This window comes from Ambystoma mexicanum, chromosome 9, assembly GCF_040938575.1.
Source record: "Ambystoma mexicanum isolate Mex_15411 chromosome 9, UKY_AmexF1_1, whole genome shotgun sequence".
NCBI lineage: Eukaryota > Metazoa > Chordata > Amphibia > Caudata > Ambystomatidae > Ambystoma > Ambystoma mexicanum.
In genome coordinates, this window is record NC_090931.1 from 1,294,567,581 (window position 1) to 1,294,590,965 (window position 23,385).

Sequence of the window (23,385 nt, forward strand, 5' to 3'; positions counted from 1 at the left end):
CCCTGAGTACTTACCTGTTGGTGTGGATTAATTTCTGTTAACTTCTGCTTTCCCTCACTTTTAAATTGCTGGAGTGCCATTTTGCTCCCACTTCATTTTGTGAGCTTAACTTGTCTAGAATTTAAAGGAAGTGGTGTGATGTATTAAGAGTGTGATTTTTAGACTGCTTATAATAGTGTAATGTTCTACAACTGAAGAGTGAAATAAAGGTATATTCTTTTACTTGGAAACCTTGAGTCAGCGTTTGCCTGAACCATAGTAATTGCTGTCCTTTGTGTAACTATTTGTACTGCTCACTTACTCTTGAGAAAAGTCTGGCTGCTCCACTACTGCTACCACTTTAACTGTGTAGTACAGGCTTGTACCAAAGGTGAAATTGTACTGTCACTTGTAGTCTTAATTGTGTGTGGTGTTCCCAAAGGGTACTGCATATAATTCTGCCTAACACTTAGCCCCGCAAGCAGAACACTTATTGACTGGAGAAGGGATACCTCTGCCTTTTCCGAATTCCTACTCATTTTGTGAATCCAATTGCAATGGGCAGATGTCGCTAGAGATGCCATGATTGGTACTGCTAAGATTGTTTTTGAAAAAGTTATTCCTTCCACCGCCATTCCTATTTTTCTTTTTTTTTTCTTTTCTCAATCCTTTATGAAAAGGTGAACTTTGTTGAGTGTCGCTTCTAGTCTTGCTCAGCTCAATCACCCACCAGGTCTCTAATTTCTTTTATGTGCTCCGCCAGTTATCCCTCTCATTATCTTTCTTCTCCATAGAAAGTTTAAGGATACTTCCTCATGGACACAGACTTTTTTTTGGGGTCAACACCTATTAAAGCCAAAGTGCCCTGCACCAAGATCTGCCCCTCTGTAGAACTCCGTAGTGTCACCCCGTAACTTGCTGATGAATACCCGACAGCTATGGTTATTCTGCAGGGATCCATGGTACCTGGTATGGCCACATTACCACTAGCGCAGGCTCCTGCACATCCACTGGGAAGTAGAAAGATGCCATGGACATCACCATTTTGACACATCCACGTCAACCACGAAAGGGAAGACTACAAGAAGAGCACACAGCAGCGTTCTTACCCTTGATCGGCTCAGATGAGTATACCCAACCGTATTGTGGTTAAGCAGTTGCCTGGGTCCCAGCGTTGTGCACGTCCAAAAGAGTGGTGTTAGAGACCAGAAGACCTGCAACAGTGTTTTTGCTCTACTCTCTCGCCCCCTTCTCCTGGTATGTGTTTAGAATGAATTCCTCATAGTCTTCCCTGAATACATCTCAATGGGGGGAGCTTCTAAGATCAGTGTGCTGATTAAAATGGAGATAAACATTTTGCCAAATGCTGGTTTTAATAGGAAGCTTCACATTTGAAAATACTAGGGTGTTTATACTGTATAAAACTTGTGGAAAACCATACCCAGGTGTAGAATTCGACTTTCTGATGAGATTACCCCAGCAGGGTTATATCCACCAGGACTGTCTTCTCCCTGGCTCTGTCCCCACAAACTGTTGGGATTTGCTCCTTCATTGTGTAGTCGTAGGACTAACGTGCTATTAGTGCCCAAGTGCTGGAAATCCACAAAAAACATTACTTCTCCTTTGTGGTGCTGCGGCCCTTGTAGTTTATATGGAAAAAGTAATGTACTATCTTAACCTTATGTTGTCTGCAAGGAGAACAGTAGAAAACGTTCTCAATGCCCAGATCTAAGGATCTGATGGTAGCTGAAAGTTGGTATTATTCGCATTCGCAGCGTACAATGTCGTTTCATCAAACAGTCGTTTTTTCGGCGGGTGTTTTTACGAAAACACTTTGCTGAAAAAACTAATCGCCATTTCTTTGGGGGAGGGAGGGCGGATGAGGGTTTGGGGGGTCATGAACAGTTAAAAATAGGTGGGGGAGTGGGAGTTTGGGGGAAACACCCACCCCCTGAATATAATAAAAATGTTGATTACTTTTTTGGCCAAAATGCTTTCGTAAAAACACCTGTCGTAAAAATGACTGTCAATGGTATCATATAGAACCATTTGTACAGGCAATGCCCATCTGAGGACATTGCAACTTCATTGAATACCTGATGCATTAATTCCACTCATATAGTTTTTCACTACCCCAGGGAACACATTTGTTGGTAGCCCCGTTGGAGCCGGTTCGCTTCACACTAAAGTTACTTTTTACTTCTACAGGCCAACAGGTGCCATAGAAACATGCCTAAGTGACTCTGTATGTTTAGAATTGTGCATAAAGGTATATTATGACACATCTAGAAGACATTTATAGCATAATGAGTCCTGTATAAAGTACAAAATGGTATTGTTTTAGTTTCATGTGAAATTAATTTGTGGCATGGTACGCACCAGTTTCTTTCTCCAAACTTTGCTCCTGCTTAGTGGATAATGCAAGAAACTCGGGGGCTGCTTTTCACTCCTGCTAATCAATTTTTATTGATCCCTGCACTCACAAAAGAAACCTACTCGGCAAACCTGTTCTATGACTCAGGTACAAGTAAATTCTGCTTCAGCCTCTGGCGCCAATTGCTCTCAAGAGCTTTTTCTTTGTCTGTGAAGTTGTTCATAGCCAGCACCCACCAAGCTAATCTGTGGTTATATACATTCTCTTCAGGTGCCATGTGTGTCCTGCTCCCACTTTAGGAATCTGATGACAGTCCCACGCCTCGTTCTGGGAAAACCTAGTCTGGTGAACAGGGGGGCCAGTTGCCTCCCCAAGTTAGCTGATGATGGGCTCTCCGGTGGTAGTGGGAAGATCCCCTGTTCCCCATTGCATAGTCCCCTTCTCAGAGCAAGGGAAAGTCACATAGTTGTCTCGGGAGGATAGCTCAGGACAACATGCTCGCCTTGGAAGCCAGATGACACGGAGCAACACAGGTTACATCCCCGGGTCTGCGCTTAGAAACCTCTGGGTATTAAGCGCGTTATAAAAAACCAATCATGTCATATATCATATCATGGTGCCAACTAGGGACGGGAAACCTTTAATGAAAGTTATACCCAGGGAGCAGTGGCGATATACGATCAATGAAATCCGACTATCCCCAACACCAAAACAGTGCTTTTGCTTCAAGTGTAGATGGGGATATTGTAGCTACTGTCACTTTAAGGAAAACAAGGAATGGAGGCACCTGCTTCTTGTTTACCACCCCTTATCTGGGTAAAATAATCCTATAAGAATTGACAGACCTGAATAAGGGAAGGAAACTTGACAGTTGGCCAACCATCCATTGCACAAAGCCTCCCCCCATACAGTTAAGAACAGCTAAACTATGAGGTTGTACACAGAGGGCAGGGTTAGGGCATTACAAGCAGAGCAAGGACAACACAAGAGAAAGCCCCAAGTCTTGCATCAAAACTGGAAGCCATCCTCAGTGCTGTGAGCCACTAGCCAATCCCTGCACCAGCTGTCTGAGGAGACACAACAGAGTCCCCTTATCAAGGCCATGGTGTGACAGGTAAATGGAGGATTGTCGAAGAGGAGGGACTAGCAAATCCTGAATTGCAAATCAGGACAGTGAGCCATGGCAGAAGGTAGGCCAAGCAGCCAGGTCCCAAACCAATCACAAGATGGAGACTGGAAGGCGGTAACACAAGACTACAAGAGCACACATCCCCAATCTGTTTGTGTGGCTGTTTGGATCAGTAGCTACCAACATGAGAGTGAAGCCAGGCATTGATTTGGAGAAGGCGAAGGACAGAGCAGGGGGACCTGGATTTGGTCCAGAGCCAAGTACACTGGAGGAGTGGTCCAGCAGAAATAAAGTAACCTGAGGAGCTTAGAGAATGGGGGCAGCTTGTACGGAGAGAGAGAACCAAGGGCAGAGGAGAAACTAGTAAGATGATAGAAGGTGGGCAAAGTGATAACAGTGCTCAAATGAGTGAAGAGCGATCAGAACATATTAAGAGAGGTGAAGAATATGAAGATCATGTGGCTGGTGGGGGTGAAGATGACGAGGACAGGGATGGTAGTAACACAAGTGGCGATGAAGGGGGGGGGCAGAGGATTGCAACTGGGTGCCTATACCTCGGAGCTGATTACGGAAGGTGGGAACCTTGGAGAGGTGGGACAAGAAGATAGAAGTCTTAATTGAAGAGTGCATCATTGAATCACTATAGTGGGAAAGGGGCTATGAGAGGGCATGGGGTGAGAAGTAGAGGAGGAGGAGCAGCGAGCGATGGGAAGAACTGATGGAAGCATGGAGAAGAGAAGAGGAAGCCTGGGAAATAATGATTTAAGAAGTAAGTGAAAGTGGAAGGCCACCTCCCTGGAGATAAAGATGGCCATTACAAGCCATCGGGAAGACCATGAGATAGCTGGCTGCCCTTGGATAATGCTCCTTTGTCCACTGCTATGGGTCCTTCACTCCTAAATCCAAGATCCCTAGGTACCCTTTGTGGCAGATCAACCGGAGGCGCAAACTGTGGGAAATCTGGGGAAGGACAAGTGGCCTGCGACCAACCAGATAACTAGGTCAGGCCGCAGAGGAAAAGGCTGGAGAAATGGGAGATGTGCCTGTGAACTCAGTGATAACCATGGGATACCGAGGAATGGGGGAAGGCTAGTGCCAGACGCTGGGAATCCAAAGACTTGTTTACATAGAGTTTTGTACATATTGGGCTGCCTACCTGCCTGGGAATGGTACCCTTAAACTTTGTGGGGCTGGAGAGAAGACTCCAGAGTTTTTTGTTGGTTTCCCTGCACCTCACTTGGGAGAACCCAACCCTTACCCTGACACTAGTACTGCTGTTTACCTAAATTCCCCATTTTATCACTTTGCCCACATGCTACACATGTTCACAAATGCAAACATTAAAACATGTGTTTGTCTGGTCACTTGTTCCCAATTGCAATCATGACAGGAAACATTGCTGCTATGCACCCGTCTGTGAAAGAATCGACCAGGAAACCTTTCTTAGTTATCCAACATCCCCATTTCCAGTTTTGGATTAGTCTTCAGTTTAAGTCTGTTTAATCAAGGACTCACATCCTTTCAGAATGAAACCCACTTGGAACATAATTTATTTACAGCCACTACTTCAGCAAAATGAACCAAAAACATCTAGTGCCAGGACAACTGTTGGCAGCAAGTCGACTCCAAACCAAAGTCGAGCATTGTAGCCCATCATTATCTCACTATAAAAACCCACACACACACCCGTAGGAGAATTTCTCAACCTGCTTTACTCCCCCATAGATTTGAAATGACTCCTATGGTAACCAATTGTTAAATGGCCCAGTTAACCAATAATCTGAGCTATTAGATTGTGTTAACTAGTTTTGTAAAGTTCAAACTTTCAAACCAAAGTAGCCTCTTGGCACTGAAGAATTGAATATATTGTTTAGTGGTGAGTAGCATAGTCTATTGTGGAAAGAGGTAGGTTTGCGCAACCTCCATTTCTGGAACCTAGGAATAAAAGCAAACATGGCTAGGGATGACCATAATGTACGTTGTGGATTATATTATTCATTTTACTGCCAGGAAAATGGGACGTAAGAAATATAAAGCCCTAAGGGCCATGCAGATTGTTGCATTATTAAACGATTTGGAACTGTGACAGAGATAAAAGAGCTAATAATACGTTGAAATAGATAAAAGACCACTATGAGTTCAACCCTTTTGATAACACTGGTAGGACAAGGTTCATGTGATGCGTGTGGTTAGCCAGTCAGACGACACGACTCCACGATCTCCAATAAGGAGTCCACAGTGATCTGTTGAAAGGTGGAGAAAGTTTGAGGCAAAGGTTTGACAGTTGGTCAGCTATCCAGAGTGTCCATATTGCTATTATCAGGACAGGCTGCCAGAAAGTCCTTTTGAATGTTAGTTCTTTTATCAATAAATTGTTCTGTCCAATGTCCTCTCTCCAAATGCTTCTTTATGGTAACTATGAACTCTGCTGGGTACTTGAAGGCGCACACACGTGCTGGGTCGTTATGCACTTTGTCCCGCATTTGAAGTGCATGCCCTTACTAAATACTTTCATGGACAAACCTCCGCCATCCTGCAGGTTTATGAAGCTATGCCGGGGGTTAAAGGACACCAGAATGTGTGCATCTGTGATGTACCTATCCTGGTGCTCTCTGTGGAAAAGGCACATCTTCCAACCCCTGTAAAGTGTATGTGCAAGTGAATCCCTTCACTTCCGTAAAAGGTTTGTGGCGTTCAAAGGCAGCCCTCGGACAGAATACTTGGTCTGGGCTTTGAAGACACACAGAGATGAGTGCCACAGTAATGCTGTTTCCAGGGAAATTAAATTAAATGATCTTAAAAATTGAGAAATACTATCTTGGAAATATGAAAGCACAATTTTGACTGGCAGACTGAAAGGCCAGCAACTCCTTTTCAAACTGCAAAACAGGAAAATGTTTCCTTTGGTAAAACAGAGAGACCGTGGAGAAAGATGTGCATTGTGCAATTAGAACAATAAACACATGGGAAAATTAATCTACATTGCCAGAATTATGCGTAATATATATACCAGGATGTAAAGATGAACATTGGTGGCATGGTACAGGAGAAAACTGCATATGAGATTATGTCAAATAATGATGCAGGCCTCATATCTAAAGATATAAATTGTGACATCTCAAGTACAGATTTCTGTTCATTAGAGATGACTTCAACACAGAGATAAAAAAGTCACCTTTCCCCAAGATATGCCAGGCATCTGCTCTTTATCTGAAAGGAGATCTCCTTGAAGCTCACAAAGCCAAGTAAATGGGCGGAGCTTGGAACAGACTAAGGCTTTTGAGATCAACAGCTGACCCCTGTGAAAAACTGAAGATTCATTCAATAGGTTGAACTCTTAAAAATACATGTAGTGTTTAAATACGGTTTGTGGTGTAGGCCAAGACATAACTGACAAGTGATGGGTTACAAAAAATTACCCTGAGCTGGAGGTGGGGGAAATGTGCAAGATAAGCAGATCCTGGCCCGGCCTTTGACTGTGCAAGAATGTTGATGGATTTATACCAACCTGTGTGAACAACAAAAAAAGAGATGGCTCAATCTCCATCTAAATTGGAGAAGCGAAACATACTGTTTGATTGTGATATACAATATGTAAATGATTAAGAAGGCCATATATTTACATTCAGAATCATACTTTGTTGATTATTCCGAGACCCGTAAGTCATGGAAAGATAATCCAGGTATCATTGGAAAGGTTAGGAGAATACCTTTCTTTTGCAACCACTCCCCCAAGAATGCAACCTTGGATACTAATGATGGTAGCTTCTCAGAAAATGTCACAAAGGAGACGGGAAGTAAAGAACTGTGTTTAAATATGTGTGATACTGACTTTTATCATTTTGAGAAATCCACGAAAAATTGGTGTTCAAACCTGCAACATTGTGACAAGACACATTTCAATAGAACTGGCATGGGCAGACCATTTTGGCCATGTAAATATTATGTTGACCTAAACATTAGAAATATTTGCCATGTTATGACTTTTAAGTTCAAACATTGAAATGTGTACAAAAGTAAATGCAAGTGGGTGGACTGATCCCCTCCCAGTTTGGCCTTGGTAAACTGAAGGGACCAATCAAAGGAGAGGGTCTAGCCCTTGAATAAGAGGATGGAAAATAGTTGTCCAATCAAAAGTAATGAACAATAAGATGGCATCTCATAATTTAGACTTTTTTGTAGTCTGGTTTAGGTTTTATAAAGAGGCGCACAATGGAAATCCAGGAACTAGCTGGAAGTTTCTCTCATTCAATTGAATGAGAGGGAGGACTGCCTGCCTGATTTCATCTGAGTTGGAACTGCTGACCAAAATTGCTGGAGGAGGCTTGGCAAGGACTAAACGAGGCTGGGCTCAATGACTAGGGAGAGGCAAAATTGATGAACAGAGTCTGGATAATATCCATGACTGATATTGGATTCTGATGGTCCCTGTCCTGTACATGTATGATGACCTGAGCCTTGATGTCTTTTTCCCCTGAGCGCAGACCAAGGGAGATTTATGTGAGTAAACCTGTCCAACAAAACGAAGCCTGGTGGGGGTCTGTTTTATTGAGTAGTTTTCCCATTAGTGATCGGGTGGGCACACAAAGTATACCCTTAGTATTTTTACTAAAACATAATGTCATTAATTCCTACATAGCCAAATTATACAGGGGGATTTTATTGGAATTCAAAATTAACAATATTGGTCCATTGTGGATACAAATAGTCTGTAAAGTAATTGGGTACAACTATATATTTTGCCATCTGCAAAATTCCCTAAAGGGAGGGGTGCATTAAAAACAAAATTCCCTACTGCTTCCCATTGCCCTGAACCCTGCCTTAAAACCGAGGGATCCCAAATGATCAACTGAATACCTGGGTTTGTGTGCTGGGGCAGAACATTGTCTTCCCAAAGTTAAACAGAGTAGATTCAGGTGGTAATTCATGGATTCTTTGTGCCAAAATAAATGGGATCCGTGCGCCATTCTGCCCGCAAATCCCCATTTGTTGAACAGGGATTTGCGGGCAGAATGGCGCACAAATCCCGTTTCTTTTTCGGTGCAAAGAATCCATGAATCGGGGCATCAGTGATTTACAAGCTTATCTACTGAAAGTGAGAAAGTGACTCCTGAGAGAAAGGAGATCTTTCCTTGCATAGTGGTGAAAGATAAAGGGTTTCAAATATAAATAAAAAGGGTTTGTTCTGAAAAGTTTGTTGTGTTATTTATAAAACTGCCAGCATTGCAAAGAGTGCAGCGCCAGTTAAAGTTATTTTTACATATGATTAAGTTAAAGCAAACTGCTAGCATTTCCAAAGACGCAGGAAGAGTAAAAAGACAGAGCGCTGCATGTGTGAAATAGTTTTTACCAGTAAGAAAAGTGTTGCCTATTATTTAAATTAAATGTTGCATAAAGCAGAGTGTTTAGCCGATGAACTTATCATGTTTCAAGGTGCCACATGCTATTAAAAGTGAACCCCAGGCAAAGTGTTTTGATTCTACCTGTTGTGGGGCTAAAGAGTTGTGATCTGTGTTACCCTGAACCAACTAGCGTTTTCAATTTGTGAGAAAAATAATTATTGGGAAAGAAAAGTATTTGGGCCACTGAGTGAGGTAAGGTGATGTGTGATTGTACAAATATTAGTTTTACTATTCTCTAATAAATCTATATTCTTTCTATACACCGGCCTGCTTCTTGGCTTATCTTTGGCACACGGGTGCGGGACCTAAATGGTTCTATATGAATCGCAGACAGGACTAGGTTGAACCGAAAACTAATATTGGTGTGGTGCTTTTGATTGGGGAGGGAAAGAATTCCCTGCATTGATGGTTGCTGCCTAAATATCCCCAACAGGTTTTGTGAATCGATTCCCAAAGATGCACTCGATTCACAAATCACTAGCCCATGTGTTGTAGGTTAATTTTTAGAAAATTATTGACCAGTAACATAGTTTGTCAACTTTGCGCAAGGTTGTGAAAAGTAAGGTCTATGGCATGAATATTTTGGACATTAGTAAAGCAAGCTCTCCTGAGCCAGTTTACAAACCATGTTCGCAGCATCCTTAAACATTTTCTCCCTAGAATTCAAGTAAATGTTTATAAGTGACCTCTCTTCTGTGAAAGTTGCACTGCTTATTTTTGATCAGAAGCTTAAAATGTTCATCCTCCCTTCAGTGTGTTGCAGGTGCTATGTATGTGACTGGATTTGCAGAGTCTATCTCTGATCTCTTGAGCTTCAGTAATATTTGGGCAGTAAGAGGAATTTCGCTGGCCGTGCTCCTGGGCTTGCTTGGCATCAACCTGGCGGGAGTGAAGTGGATCATACGCCTTCAGTTGTTGCTGCTTCTGCTGTTGGCTATTTCTACTCTGGACTTTGTTGTTGGGTCTTTCACACACCTAGATCAAGGTAAGATCTCATTTGTTTGTGTAATAGCCTAGTGTTGAGCAGTGGCACCATGGCTTATTAGAAAGAATAGCCATCAATTTGAAGTGTTTCTCAGTCTACACCTTCCAGACTGTGAAACATTGTACCCATTGGCATAAGACTTGACTCATCCTCATGCAATTCATGAAATAATAATGCCCCAGCTCTTCAAGGACCTACCTAGCCCTGTATCCATTCTACCTACCACTCACTACAGCCAATTCCCTGTGCCACTCCACTGTCTGCAATGTCATACGTTCCGAACGAACAGTAAATGTTAACCATTCCCATCTAGAGCACCTGATATGCTGCTTATATGAATGAATTAATCTTTATTTTGTAGTGGAAAGCTCCATAAAATACAACATACAAAAACAACTATAAAAATTGAAGTGAAAATACATTTTGTATGCTGCCTGTAATTAATGCTTTATTGTAAATACTGCCTTCCTCAAAACCAACTAAAGGTATGCCTTTGACACCAACTGATGTTCAGCACTCCAATACTTCATGAAGCTAGGTTCATGCTCATAAGCACCCTGGGAGGGGGTGCTGACCAATCAGGATGCTTGGAACGCGGGCTGTGCTCGGGCCCACAACTTGGGCAGCGGGCCATTAACTACAGGGACGGCCCGCCACCTTGGGGCATATCGATTCAGTAACTGCCTAAAATACAATAAATAACATGGAAGTTAATTGAATGAATAGTGGCCCAATTGGACCTTTTGTGATTCCATACCAGCTAAGAGCACATCATTTACCGTCATAGTAAGAATTGGATATTATGGGGAGTCCTCCTGTTGATTTTGACCAATGCTGCATTGCCTATCACTGAAAAAATTGCAAATGATCAGAATACCATCATATTGTATGCCTGTTAACAGGCATGTCTTTGCGAGCACTTTCACACACTGTCAAGGACATTTACCAGATCACTGTTGAAGAAACCTGTTATAGGGGAATGACAGTAATTGCAAATCTGTCCTTTCAAATTCCAGCTCATTTCGATCTATTTTCCGCTGAAACAGTCAGTGCTGGGTCAACTTTACTTTTGTATACAATTTGTTTTTAAAATTGCAATCTTCACGTTTGATAGGCAGGACTTGATTTTCATGTAACATACTTTAGCATACACTGCAAGGGCTCAGCTCCTGCAGAGTCAAACACAATGGATTTTGTAGTGTGTGTGTAGGTGTATCTATGTATGCAAGTAATTGTATTTGGACGAAGGAAGCCCAAATCTGCAACACAGAATGATTAGGATGAGATAAGTTAAACAAAGCCAGAATGCTCCCAGTGACAGCCATAAAATGAAAAACCAAGTTTGGAGACTAATTCAAGAAAAAGAAACTGGATACACTAAATCAACACGTTGTATTTATTTTCCTTCATGGCATTGTGCACTTTTTCTCATGCACCAGAATATATAATTGTGTTGCAATATCTTTTACTCCTCAGTTACAACTTCTTAATGTTACCAGTTTTTCACTTTGAAAAGTGGGAGTTGTACCTTTACTGTGTTGTCTTGTCACTGTACGCTAGTGTTGACAACACACTGTTAACCAATTACTCCTGGAGCTGTAGCAATTGTTTCTAATAGGTACTTAGTTTGGGAATTTCAAAATGTCCCTTTTGGGGTTTACAGCGTGTCTCTGGTTTATTCATTTGAGGTCACAGCAATTGTTGTGACCAATTCTGCTGAATAATCTTCAAAAATATGCAGCGTAAAAATACTAAACCTTGGTTAAGAGTAAATTCCGTCCAACCAAAGTCGAACATATAGCCCACAATAGCAGTGAAAATACTAACTCTTTCCTAGGCCTGCTGAAGATCCTCTACCCTCCACCTTTTACAGCTTGTGAATTAGGAAATCACCCATCTGCACTCTGGTATCACAACCAGTGACTTGCCATTTGCTGCTTGGCTAAGAGGAATTCAAGTGACTCTGACACGCTGATGCTCACCTGTACCTCCACACCTGGAGAAATGGGACTCTTTCTCCTGCAGGAACATCAGCATCTAGTTGCTGTTAGCTTGCTTACTGGCTAATAGTACGTCACGTAAATCGGCTCCTCCCCCCTGTTTCCCAAATCATGCAGGTCAGCAAGCTTAGTTATGCAACATAAGGACAGAAAAACAAGGGTCGACTCCTATAAAGTGTCTCCCCTGGTTGTGTATGTTCAAGCCAATGAGGGCAGAGAGACGGACGATGTGGTTTGGGCACCTCAGGTAAGGTACCAATTTGTGCCAAACCACACGCACACCTGCGCAATATATCCAGAATTAGACACCTTTGCAGACATTCATTCCACAAGCAGAGCCTCTCAGAAACACTCTGCCATCTCATACACATTCCAGTTGTCCACTTGCACAAACCACTGCCAATACACAAACTACACCTCATGCTCATTAAAGCACATTGTGGGAACAGATTTTAATGGGCACCCATTATGAATATATGCAATGCCATGTTTTTCTTATTAAGAACGAACACTTGTAACTATGCCTAAATCAGGCCTTAAATGTTGTTCTTGCCACTATCCCATGGCACATGGTATTTGCTGGCCAGTAGGAAATGGTGTGCCGTGCGTGCATTTGAAGAACTGAGGGGGTAACTCACTTGTTATGCCTGGCTAGTGGCTTACAATATGACCTTTTTACCCCCACTTTCATGCAATGCCCTAAGTGGCAGGGCTGTAAAGCCTTGTGATTAGCTGACTCTCAAACGGTAAAGCCCATTGGGTTGTGCGATAAGAAAGCGGCAGTTCTCCACAGCAGGGCTCTGCTTTGTAAAGCGTAGGAAAGGTACAGCACGTGATACAGTGATGTGCAAGCAGGCAGCTGGTTCCTGTGAACCATGTGCCTCATTGAAGCGAGGATGCTGGAACGCCAGGTAATGGAGAGACTGCCACGTGACTAGGTAAGATAGGAAGATACTAGCGAGAAACGGGAAGCTCCTAAGATTGCAACATTTTCAAGGATGAACTTCTGTGAGAATCATTATAGAATGTGATGCAATGTGTACCTCCACCAAATGCATCTAATTATCTAATGCATGTATGTAATTATCATGCAGATGTAAAACCTTTGAAAGTGTGTTGAGTCTGGGTTCAGAGACTGTCAGACGGGATTACTATGTACAGGTTTGTTTGCTTGCATTGCAATGAAATAAAGCTCACACTGTTAGCTGTAAATTTGAGTGCTGAAATGTTTTTCGTGCACTATACTCTGGTTTCCTGCAAGCCATATCTACATCACAAACCTAATAACCAACCAGAATCTCAGTGATGTTTTCATCACTGAAACCTGACTTGTTGATGCAGTGCTGTGGTTCCCGTGTACCCTTTTGTATAATGTATCCCTCTAGACTCTTGATGTTTATTCAAGTATATATTTTTATTATATGTATACAAGTAATGAGGTCCCCTCAGAGCGGTCGCTGCCTTCGGTATCTCAAGTTTCTCCTTTCATATGATTCTGGAATCATTATTGATTCCAGAATCATATTACATCGCTCGTTTCCTTTTTACTCTTTCCACAATCTCATCCATGCAAATCACCTTGTCTTTTTTTTAATATATGCCAAGCTGGCCTCAATCTATTAGAAGCTGTTCTGCCTCTCTTCAACGTAAATGGTTCTACCTCCGTGACTGAGTGTGGGGTAACTAAAGTATTTAATGCTTCATTGAGAGTATCAAGTTATTGGCAATTGCTAATTGGATTATGCTTTTTATAAATCCATTCATTCTCTCGACTAATCCATTTGCCATGGGATGATATAAGGCTGTTGTCGTATGCTCTGTGGCTCTTTCTCTCATGAACTTTTGTACTTCCAAAGATATGAATTGAGCACCATAATCTGATACTATTTCTTGGGGATCTCCTTCTCTATTGAAGATTTCTTCTAGAAATCTTACCACCTTAGTAGCAGTAATAGTTTCCTCTGCCACACCCCACTCTACCCATATTTTGATGTATAGTCCATCAAGACAATGATCTATATCTTTTGAGGCTCCAACCTCTCAAATGGACCTGTTATGTCTATAGCGAATTTTGTCCATGTCTCATTAGGTATCTCAACAGGTTGTAACAGTGTAAACTGTGTTTTCCTCCCTTTATCACTAATGGCACATACTGTGCACTCACTTACCAATTGTTCCAATTGATTCCACATATCAGGCCACCAATATGCTTCTCTTACTCTTCTCTTTGTAAGGCTTCTTCCTACGTGCCCTTCATGAGCAATGGTCATTATTTTCTCTCTCAGTTGAATTGGAGGAACTATGCGATATCCTCTATATATATATATATATATATCTATATACACATAGATTATCACAAGACATTTCATCCTTTATCTTGATCCAAAACTTGACACTTTGATCAACACTCTTCCAATCATTTCTAATGGCATCTCTTAAGTGTTTTTGTTCAATATCATCATTCGTTGACTCGATCCACTCCTCTTTTGAAAAGACTGAGGTGATTTGCGCAATTACACAGTCTGTATCTCGATCTTCTAGGCCTTCACCTCCGTGTCTCTTCTTCAAAATCATCCGAGGGCAACCGCGACAGGCAATCTGCCACTACATTAGATTTACCTGGTGTATACTTCACTTTGACATTATACTGCATAATGTTTAAAATCCACCTTTTGATGCGTGGTGATGTTAATTGCATGTTTTTAGAACTTAAGACATGAATTCATGGTTTATGATCTGTTCTTGCTTCAATCGGTGCACCCCAAATTAGACTTTTAAAATGCTCTAGTATTCACCTCACACCCAACGCCTCCCTTTCTATAGTGGAATAATTTCTTTCTGCCCCCATTAACATCCTGGAGGCAAAGGCAACAGATACTACCATACCATTCTGTACTTGCTCGAGAACTCCATCTTAGTCCTATTCCACTGGCGTCGACTGAGATGATACTCCTGGCACCATAATCAAACATTTTTGGGGTCGGAGCCTTGTTGATCAGCTCTTTTAACAATTCAAATTCTTTCTTACAGTTTGCCGACCAGTCAAATTTCATGCCTTTACTCATTAATTCTCTCATATGACATGACTTGTCTGAAAACCGATGCGCAAATTTTGAATAGTATTCTGCTAGCCCCAAAAAGCGGCAAAGGCGGTCTTTGTTGATGGGTTCTGGAATTCCCATAATCGTATCCACTAGAGAATTCTTTGGTTTTATGCCTTCAGCACTTATAGAATGACATAGATAAGTCATCTAAGTTTTCTTTATCTTACACTTCTCTATCCTGAGTGTGAGCCCTCTTTCTTGAATAACCTGTAAAACACCTAGTAGTTTTGCATTGTGTTCCACTTCAGTCATTGCTAATATTAAAATGTCATATTGGAAAAAATGAACTCCTTGCAATCCATCAAACAATTGGTGCATTAATCTTTGAAATACGGTTGCTGCCAACGCCAACCCGAAAGGCATCCTTTTGTATCTAAATGCACCTAACGGGGTGACAAATGATGTAAGGTGTTTTGATTCATCATCCAGAACCATCTGATTATATGCAGGTAACAAGTCTAATGTCGTAAAATACTTTGTGGGCCTCATTGTTGTCAACATCGCATTTATATTTGGTAGAGGATGTCTGTCTAAACAAATATTTTCATTTAAGTCTCTTAAATCTACACACATCCTTATCGATCCGTCCGGTTTGCGTACAATAACAATTGGTGAAAGCCATTCTGAACTTTCAATAGGTTCTATGATATCTTGTTCACATAATTTCACCGATTCCTTTTGTAGAGCCTCCCTCATACCAATAGGAATATTTCTCACTTTATGGACTACTGGTTTGGCGTTTCTTTTCAATATAATTTTGTGTCTTAACCCCTTCAATGTGCCAATATTGTCATTGAATACTTTTGGAAAATTATTTGCCACGTTTTCGCTAGTCTCACACATTTGTTCATTAATGCCTAAAACTTCGCCTGGATGTATTTTGATAAATAAGGACGCTTGCTCCCACCATCCTACAATGGAAAACCCATTCTCAGCCATATAAAATTTACAATATGTTTTTCTTTCCTTAAAACACAGATGTACCCATGTATAACCAATTATGTTAATGGGTATCTTCCCATAACCAGTTGCTCTCACTCTCGTGTCTCTTAAATCTGCTTTCTTTCCTCTCAACTCATTTTCAAATGTTTGTACATCCACCATAGTCTACGGTGACCCTGTGTCAACCATCACCCTCAATGGCACGTTATTTACCAGCATGGACACCCATGATCCCACACGTCCTTCAGAAGGCGTCAATGTCAATTTCTGTATATGTTCCATCTCACTAACCATCGACATTGGATTGCTTGGAGACCAATTCCCCTCTAGCGACTTTATGCTTGACATGTTACTCCTTGTAAATTGACTCCTGTTCACAGGAAATGTCCCTGTTGTTCTTCCTCTTCCTCGTGTGTTCTTAGAAACTTTTCCAAAATGACCTATATACCCACATTTGTAACATTCTGCTGAAAATGCTGGACATTCCTTTTCATTGTTATTATGTCTATAACTGCCACATTTATAGCACTTGCTCTGCTCTCTAGTAACAGATTCTCTGTCTTTCCTCATGTTGCTGCTATTATAGTTTTCTCTGGTCAATTTCCCAATTGCTGCAACCAAATTTTCGTCTTCTTTATCTGGAACACTCTCATGAGCATCCTGTACACATCTGACTTTAGCATCTTGAGTTTTATTCTGTATTTCTCTCATGCATCTATCACCCAATTCCATTGACCTGGCAATGTCCATAGCTTATTCTAAGCTCGGGTCTTTCGCCTGCCATAAGCTTTGTTGTATCTTGGAATCAGCAACTTGTAATACCAATTGATCCTTCAAATGCTCATCCGCCACTCTTGTGAACTCACATGTAGATATCAGCCCCCTTAGAGCAGCCATATATGCATCAACAGTCTCTCCTTGAAAAAAAATATATCTCTCCAACTATATTAGTTTTATTTCCAAAATGCTTTCTTAGTTTAGCCACTGCCATTTCATATTTTCTATTGTTACCTGATCCTGTGGCCACCTCTTCAGATCCTTCATCCACATTGTTCTCATCAGGCAAGGTTCTAAAGATTTGCAAGGCCTCAATACCCACACAGTTTAATAATGTAGTTTCTCTCAGATCATCATTAAATTTGGCTCCTCCACCGCTCTCAGATACACTTCAAAATTGTCCAACCATTGCTCCCAACTGCATATCGGGCTTCCTGGCTGTGCAAGAAATTTCATCGGTGCAGCAATGTTCTGCATTTTGAATGTTTATGATAATTGATGTTGTCCTTATTGGCACTGAGCCTGACTTTCCTCCTTTTTTCCTATTTCTTTGCAGTACTCTCTACCTGTGCACTACACAATCTTCTGGCAAATCTCTGCAGTGAACTATATCCTGTTTGTCACAATTGCAATATCTTTATTCTAAAAAAAAGTTGGGTTTTCATTTGCATTGGTTTCACAGTCATCATAAATACATACTTGTTGTAGTGTATTGTAAATTCGCTTTCCTGAGTAGTGTTTCAGTGTTACTACAACATCATTGACACTCCGTTTGAACATTCACTTTGTTTTCCGTCTGCAGCGTATTGCGAAGCGTAGCCTCTTTTATTACTCTGAATAGGTTGTCTTGACAACCAATGCTCATTAAAATGTCTGCCGCACGTTTTTTAAAGTTTTATTAGGTCCTTTATTCTAATACTGTGTATTTATCGCGCTCGCGTAGCATTCAAAAGATGCATTCTGCTTCTTCTGCAAAAGTATGTATATTTCCCTTTATTTTCTTATCGCCTTTGCACATGTGAATCACTGCGATTAATCCCTGAACACTTTGATGTGTTTCGCTACTCCGGTCCTCCCATCTGCTTGTAGAGGAGATCAGCTGTTCTTCCTGTGCATACGCCCGTTCCTTTTCTCCTTCACTTGTGCCGGGAACCTCTAATCCTCTTCGGATCGGCTGATCCTCGTCGCCATTTGTTGTATAATTTATCTCTCTGGACTCTTGATGTTATTCAAGTATATATTTTTATTATATGTATACAAGTAATGAGGTCCCCCCCAGAGCGGTTGCTGTCTTTGGTATCTCAAGTTACTCCTTTCATATGATTCTGGAATCGTTAGTGATTCCAGAATCATATTACATCATCTGTGACACACCGAAGCAAAGATTACCATATATAACCTACCCCTTGTATACATCATTCAACACATTGACCACGCTCACAAAATAGGTATAGGCAATGCATTCATTCACAGCTCCTCTGTGCCCTACGAGCCCCACAACCCTGATGGAGAAACCTATATTTTAGACTGCAGCGAAAACAGAGACAGTGTATTGCATTGCAACAAAATAAGGACAGACAGCATAATCCCTCTCCAAACCTCCGGGATCTACTGTTATAGAAAATCAAGCAGTGACAGAGTAAAACCAGAATCTCTGATAAAGAAAACCGTGAAGACCTTGTCGGCACGGACCAGCCCTCCTTCAATGTCCACCATAAACCGTTCCCAACATAGATGTACTTGTCGTACCCATCGCCTAATCCAGACTCTTCTACAAAGTTCAGTCTAATGGAGGCCCCCAGTGGTCGCACCATTTTTAGTTTGCATTTTGAAAGCGCTCACACGGCCCAGGGGCATCGAGGTGCTGTTACCGGAATATGTCTTAGTTGCGTATTTATAACGCGCTTAATACCCAGAGGTTTCTAAGTGCGGACCCGGGGATCGAACCTGTGTTGCTTCGTGTCATCTTGTTTCCAAGGGGAGAATGTTGCCGCTGAGCTATCCTCCCGGGACGATCTGCAACATAACAAGCAGTTACCGTCACCATGCTTATTGGGCTCCCAATTGGATTTCTCCTCTAAAATAAAAAAAATCTGGCCTGTATCTGGGAGGATAACATGGGGTGTGGAGCTCAGGTTAGTGCAAAAATGTCATCTGTGTTCTACACCCTATGGATGCTTAGACAGATCCTTCTGTTTATAGCGGATTTGGACCGGGCGACAGTCGTGGGGTCTCTCATTAACTCCCGACTGGACTATGGAAATGCTCTGTTGACAGGAATCCCAGCATTACAATTCCAATTACAGAGACTGCAAGTAGCCCCGAATGCGGCAGTTAGATTGGTGTTTAGGGTGGCAAAATCTTCCCGCATTTCTAATTTAAGGCGGTCATTACAATGGCTAGCTGTGAAGGAACGCATACATTTTAAAATTCTGTTTCATGTTCAAATACATAAACCAGCTAGCACCAAGTTATTTGTTGGATAAAATAAAGATGTTAGTCCCTGGCTGTCAATTACGCTCATCTGACGAGTTGTTGTTGCAAGTGCCACAGTCTAGATACCTCAATAAAGGGGACCATAGGTTTGTAGTTTATGGTCCAAAACTCTGGAACAGCCTCTTGGGTGCTATTCGAGAACATAAAACGCTCATGGCTTTCCGAAAGGCTGTAAAGACCCATCTCTTTTGTGAATTGTAACACTGAAGTCTAATCTCTTATGTGCAAAACTGCGGAACTGATAACACATTCATAAATAGCTGATTAATTGCTATGTGATACATCTGCGCCCAGATACGATCAACTTCGTCAGGAGCGTGTTTACAAATAAATCAAATAAAAAATAATAATCTCATTCTGCATGTGCTTGTATCTTTCCATTATTTTACACATACCAATGATCCTTCATTGACAGAGCTCGTCACGTGGCGCCTATGTTTTGAAACACAATGTCAGCAATTCTAATGCCACCCAACTAATGCTGTGCTGACCCATTGTGTAATATAACACCACTTCTAAAGTGAGGTCACATACCCATGTCATAATTCTGACTAAAACGATTTTTTTCCAACAATGATGAAAACACATTTATAGTCTATTATTTAAAGTCCCAACTGCACTAGAAAAAGAAAACGTGCAGTTCAGTTGCACAGGGCAATGCATAACTAAATATTTCACTACACCTCTTACCATTCAGTGGCATGGACTTGACACACGATCCGCAGATCACCTGGTACCAACACATCATTGTATGAAAAGATCATCGATGTTTTTTATCTCTACATCAAATAAGCATTTCAGTACCATTCTCTCAGTGGCTTGAGTTTCCCTTGTGACTTAGCCAACAAGAACAGCAAGACTATTATCTTTGAACTTGATGCAGTACAGCACATCACTGTACAAGCCCACAACAAGTACAACAACGCAACGTTGACCTCCTCTGCCCTGAGTGAATACCCGAATTACAGCCACCAACCAATGGACTGAACACACCATTTTGATATGGAGAACGTGGCAAAGAAGACTTAGATACCCAACCGCTTGCAAGCTAGAAGTCAAAAACGAAAGGCTGCAAGTGACAGTAAATTGTGGGTATTTTTGCCTAAATACACTACAGAGGTAGAAATGAATGTCTAGATATGTGCAATCACACTGCGCACATCATCAGTAATTAGTGCATTATTGCAAATGATTTATTCAAATAAACGTCAGCCTGACACGTGTTTCGAGCCATGCTCTTCCTCTGAAGCTGATTGTCACACAGTAATCGCATAAAATGATCATGATACAATTACTATCAATATGTCCACAAAGCAGGCGACATAACCCAAGGACAAAGACCAAGGACGAGGTAGACAATGGCCAGGTTGACCAAAGAAAATTGCATTGTTTCATCAATAATAAAAGCCAGGTTTACACAGAAAGAATTGCATACGTTTATCAATAAGAGTGAGTACATCGATACCAATTTGGACAATTATTCAACAAGAGGCATACATACATACATACATACATACATACATACATACATACATACATACATACAGAGAGAGACCATCAAAGAGATCCAAATTAGTACCATATGGAGGAAGTAGTACCAGAGGAAGAGCACGTCTCGAAACACGTGTCAGGCTGACGTTTATTTGAATAAATCCTTTGCAATCATGCACTAATTACTGACGATGTGTGCAGTGTGATTGCACATATCTAGACATTTACCATTTTGATATCCTCTTCCATATTGATCACAATGCCACTCAAAACCAAACGTGGTCTACAGTCTGCCGCATGTAGAGTAAGACTACACTCGTCGATATACCCATGCTGTAGCTTATTACCCCATTGATAAGTGGCAATATGGCCTGTGTCACCAAGCTGCCAACTTTATAGTTGTTCATGATACTGTTAATCAGTGGCCCTCATACATTTTAACACAGTATTGTGTGAAGAAGGATCAGCAGAACACACAGAAGTCTTTGGAAATTAAGTTCAACACCTTTATTTAGCAGAATTGATACGATATGGCATTTATAACGCGCCTATACACAAGTGGTTCAAGGCGCGACAAGGCAAGAGGGGGAACAGAGGGAGGACAAAAAACAGTGGTCTTACTAGGCCTAGTGACATTGACATTGCGCAAGTGCAGGGGAGCGGGGAGGGGAGAAGTGCTGGGGGGGGGAGAAAGGATGGGCAGTGGCAAGTGCAGGTCATGGAATCAATACAAGTAGTGCAGCCAACAGGTGACAAGTTCAAGTGTTAAAAGTGCAGACAACAGGTGTCAAATGCAGGAAGGGGACTGTAGGGTTACAGATACAGACCACAGTGCAGGGGATGCCAGGAGGCAGTGTGGGTGTGCAACTGGACGGGCAGGCACCTGGGCCCAGGTTCTGAGGGTAGCCAGGTGACCAGTGCAGTATCAGACAGGAGATCAGCAGGGGAAAGGAAGAGGGAAGGCAGAAGCAAAGAGGAAGGTCTTGAGATGCTTCCGGAACCTGAGATGGTTCTGCTCAAGTTTCAGAGAGGCAGGGAGGCTGTTCCAGAGGAAGGCGCCAGCCGAAGAAAGAAATCGGCCCCCAACTCATTGCTTGGAGAAGTGACTGACCCTCAAGGAGTTAGAGGTGGAGGAGCGAAGAGCTCGAGTAGGAAGATATTTCTGAAGAAAGAGTTGTAGGTATTGCGGTCCCAGGCCCCAGAAGGCCTTGTGGACAATTCAGAGGGTATTGAACTTGATCCTTGCCACCACTGGGAGCCAGTGGGGAGATTTCGGGGCTGGTGAGATACGATCCCTGGCCTTGAGGCCAAGAACAAGTCTCGCAGTCCTGTTCTGGAGTTGTAGAGGACAGAGGTAGATTTAGAAAGAGGCTGTTGCAGTAGTCCAGCCTAGAGAGACCAGAGCTCTGGATACAGTGAGCTTCTGGGGGAAGGAGAGGAAAGGAAGAATACCTCTTAGGAGGTGCAGCTTGTAGTTTGACTTCTTAGAGACGTCCGAGATGTGAGGAGAGCAGGAAAGTGTGGAGTCGAAGATGACCCTGAGGTTCTTAAGCCTCACAGATGGGAGCAGGAAGAGAGCAAAGGGTGGGCAGCCAGAGAGTGACAGGAAAGGAAGGTGCAGGTGAGCCGATGAGGAGGATCTCCGTCTTACTGGCATTAAGGCCAAGATCATTGGTGACACACCACTTCTGGATTGCAGACAGACAATCCGGGATGAAAGAGGGTGATTAGGCGCCGAGGGGAGCCTGAAAGCGAGTTGAGTGTCATCCCCATAGCACTGAAAGTTGGAGCAGAGTGCAGCTATGCAGTGGGTGAGAGGTGCCAAGCATTGGTTGAACAGCCAGGGAGAAAGATTAGACTGCTGGCGTACACCACAGGTAGAGAGTGAGACAGAGGAGAGGAAGGACCCAAGTTGGACCTGGGATGGTCAGTCAGAGGGGAAAGAGGTCATCCAGGCCAGGGCCTGATCAGTGATACCCAGGTTATCACGGAGCCAGTTAAGCAGGATGTCATGGTTGACCGTATCAAAGGCAGAAGAGAGATCACGTAGAATGAGGACAGAGGGGGGTTTCGCATCCAGGTTAGAGAGCAGGTCTTCACAGATGTTAATGAGAGCAGTTTCCATGCTTCTGGTCGCTCCGAAGCCAGACTGATGGTCATGGAGACAACCAACAGATTCAGTGTGATGATTAAGCTGGGAGATGGCCAGCTTTTCCAAGAGTTTGCCCAGGAAAGGAGTAATGGAGATCGGGCGATAGTTAGCCGGACAGGAGGGGTTGGCTGAGGGTTTCTTAAGAAGAGGGTGAACAAGAGAGTGCTTCAAGGTGGAAGGGAAGGTTCCAATAGTTGAAGAGTGGTTGCAGAAGTCTGCCAAGCCCGGAGCAAGTGTGTAAATGTGGTCCTTGATGGTTTCGGATGAACAGGGAAGAACCTGTTTTGACGACACTTTCATAGATCTGACTTGTCTAGAAACCTTGTCAGGGGTCAACAAAGGCAAGGAAGAGAAGGGAGGAACAGAGGTGGCTGCAGGAAGGGCAGTGGTAGAATAGAAAGTAGAGGAGGAAGGAGGAGAGGAAGATAGGGTGGACAGGATGTCCTGGGTTTTTGAGATGAAATGTGAAGCCAAGGCTGTGCAGAGGGCTTGGCAGGGGACAGGAGAGGTAGAGACTGCAGCAGGATTGGCCAGCTCTTTGAAGATTTTAAAGA

General features: G+C 42.4%; 1 protein-coding gene across 2 annotated transcripts in view; it reads left to right on the plus strand.

The window, feature by feature from the left end:
• Positions 1-23,385, plus strand: part of SLC12A8 (solute carrier family 12 member 8) — a 652,049-nt gene that overhangs the window by 174,967 nt on the left and 453,697 nt on the right. For both annotated transcript variants that reach the window (XM_069616644.1, XM_069616643.1), the window contains exon 5: positions 9,638-9,869. In XM_069616644.1, the coding sequence (XP_069472745.1) occupies positions 9,638-9,869 (232 nt within the window). The remainder of the gene's footprint in view (positions 1-9,637; positions 9,870-23,385) is intronic.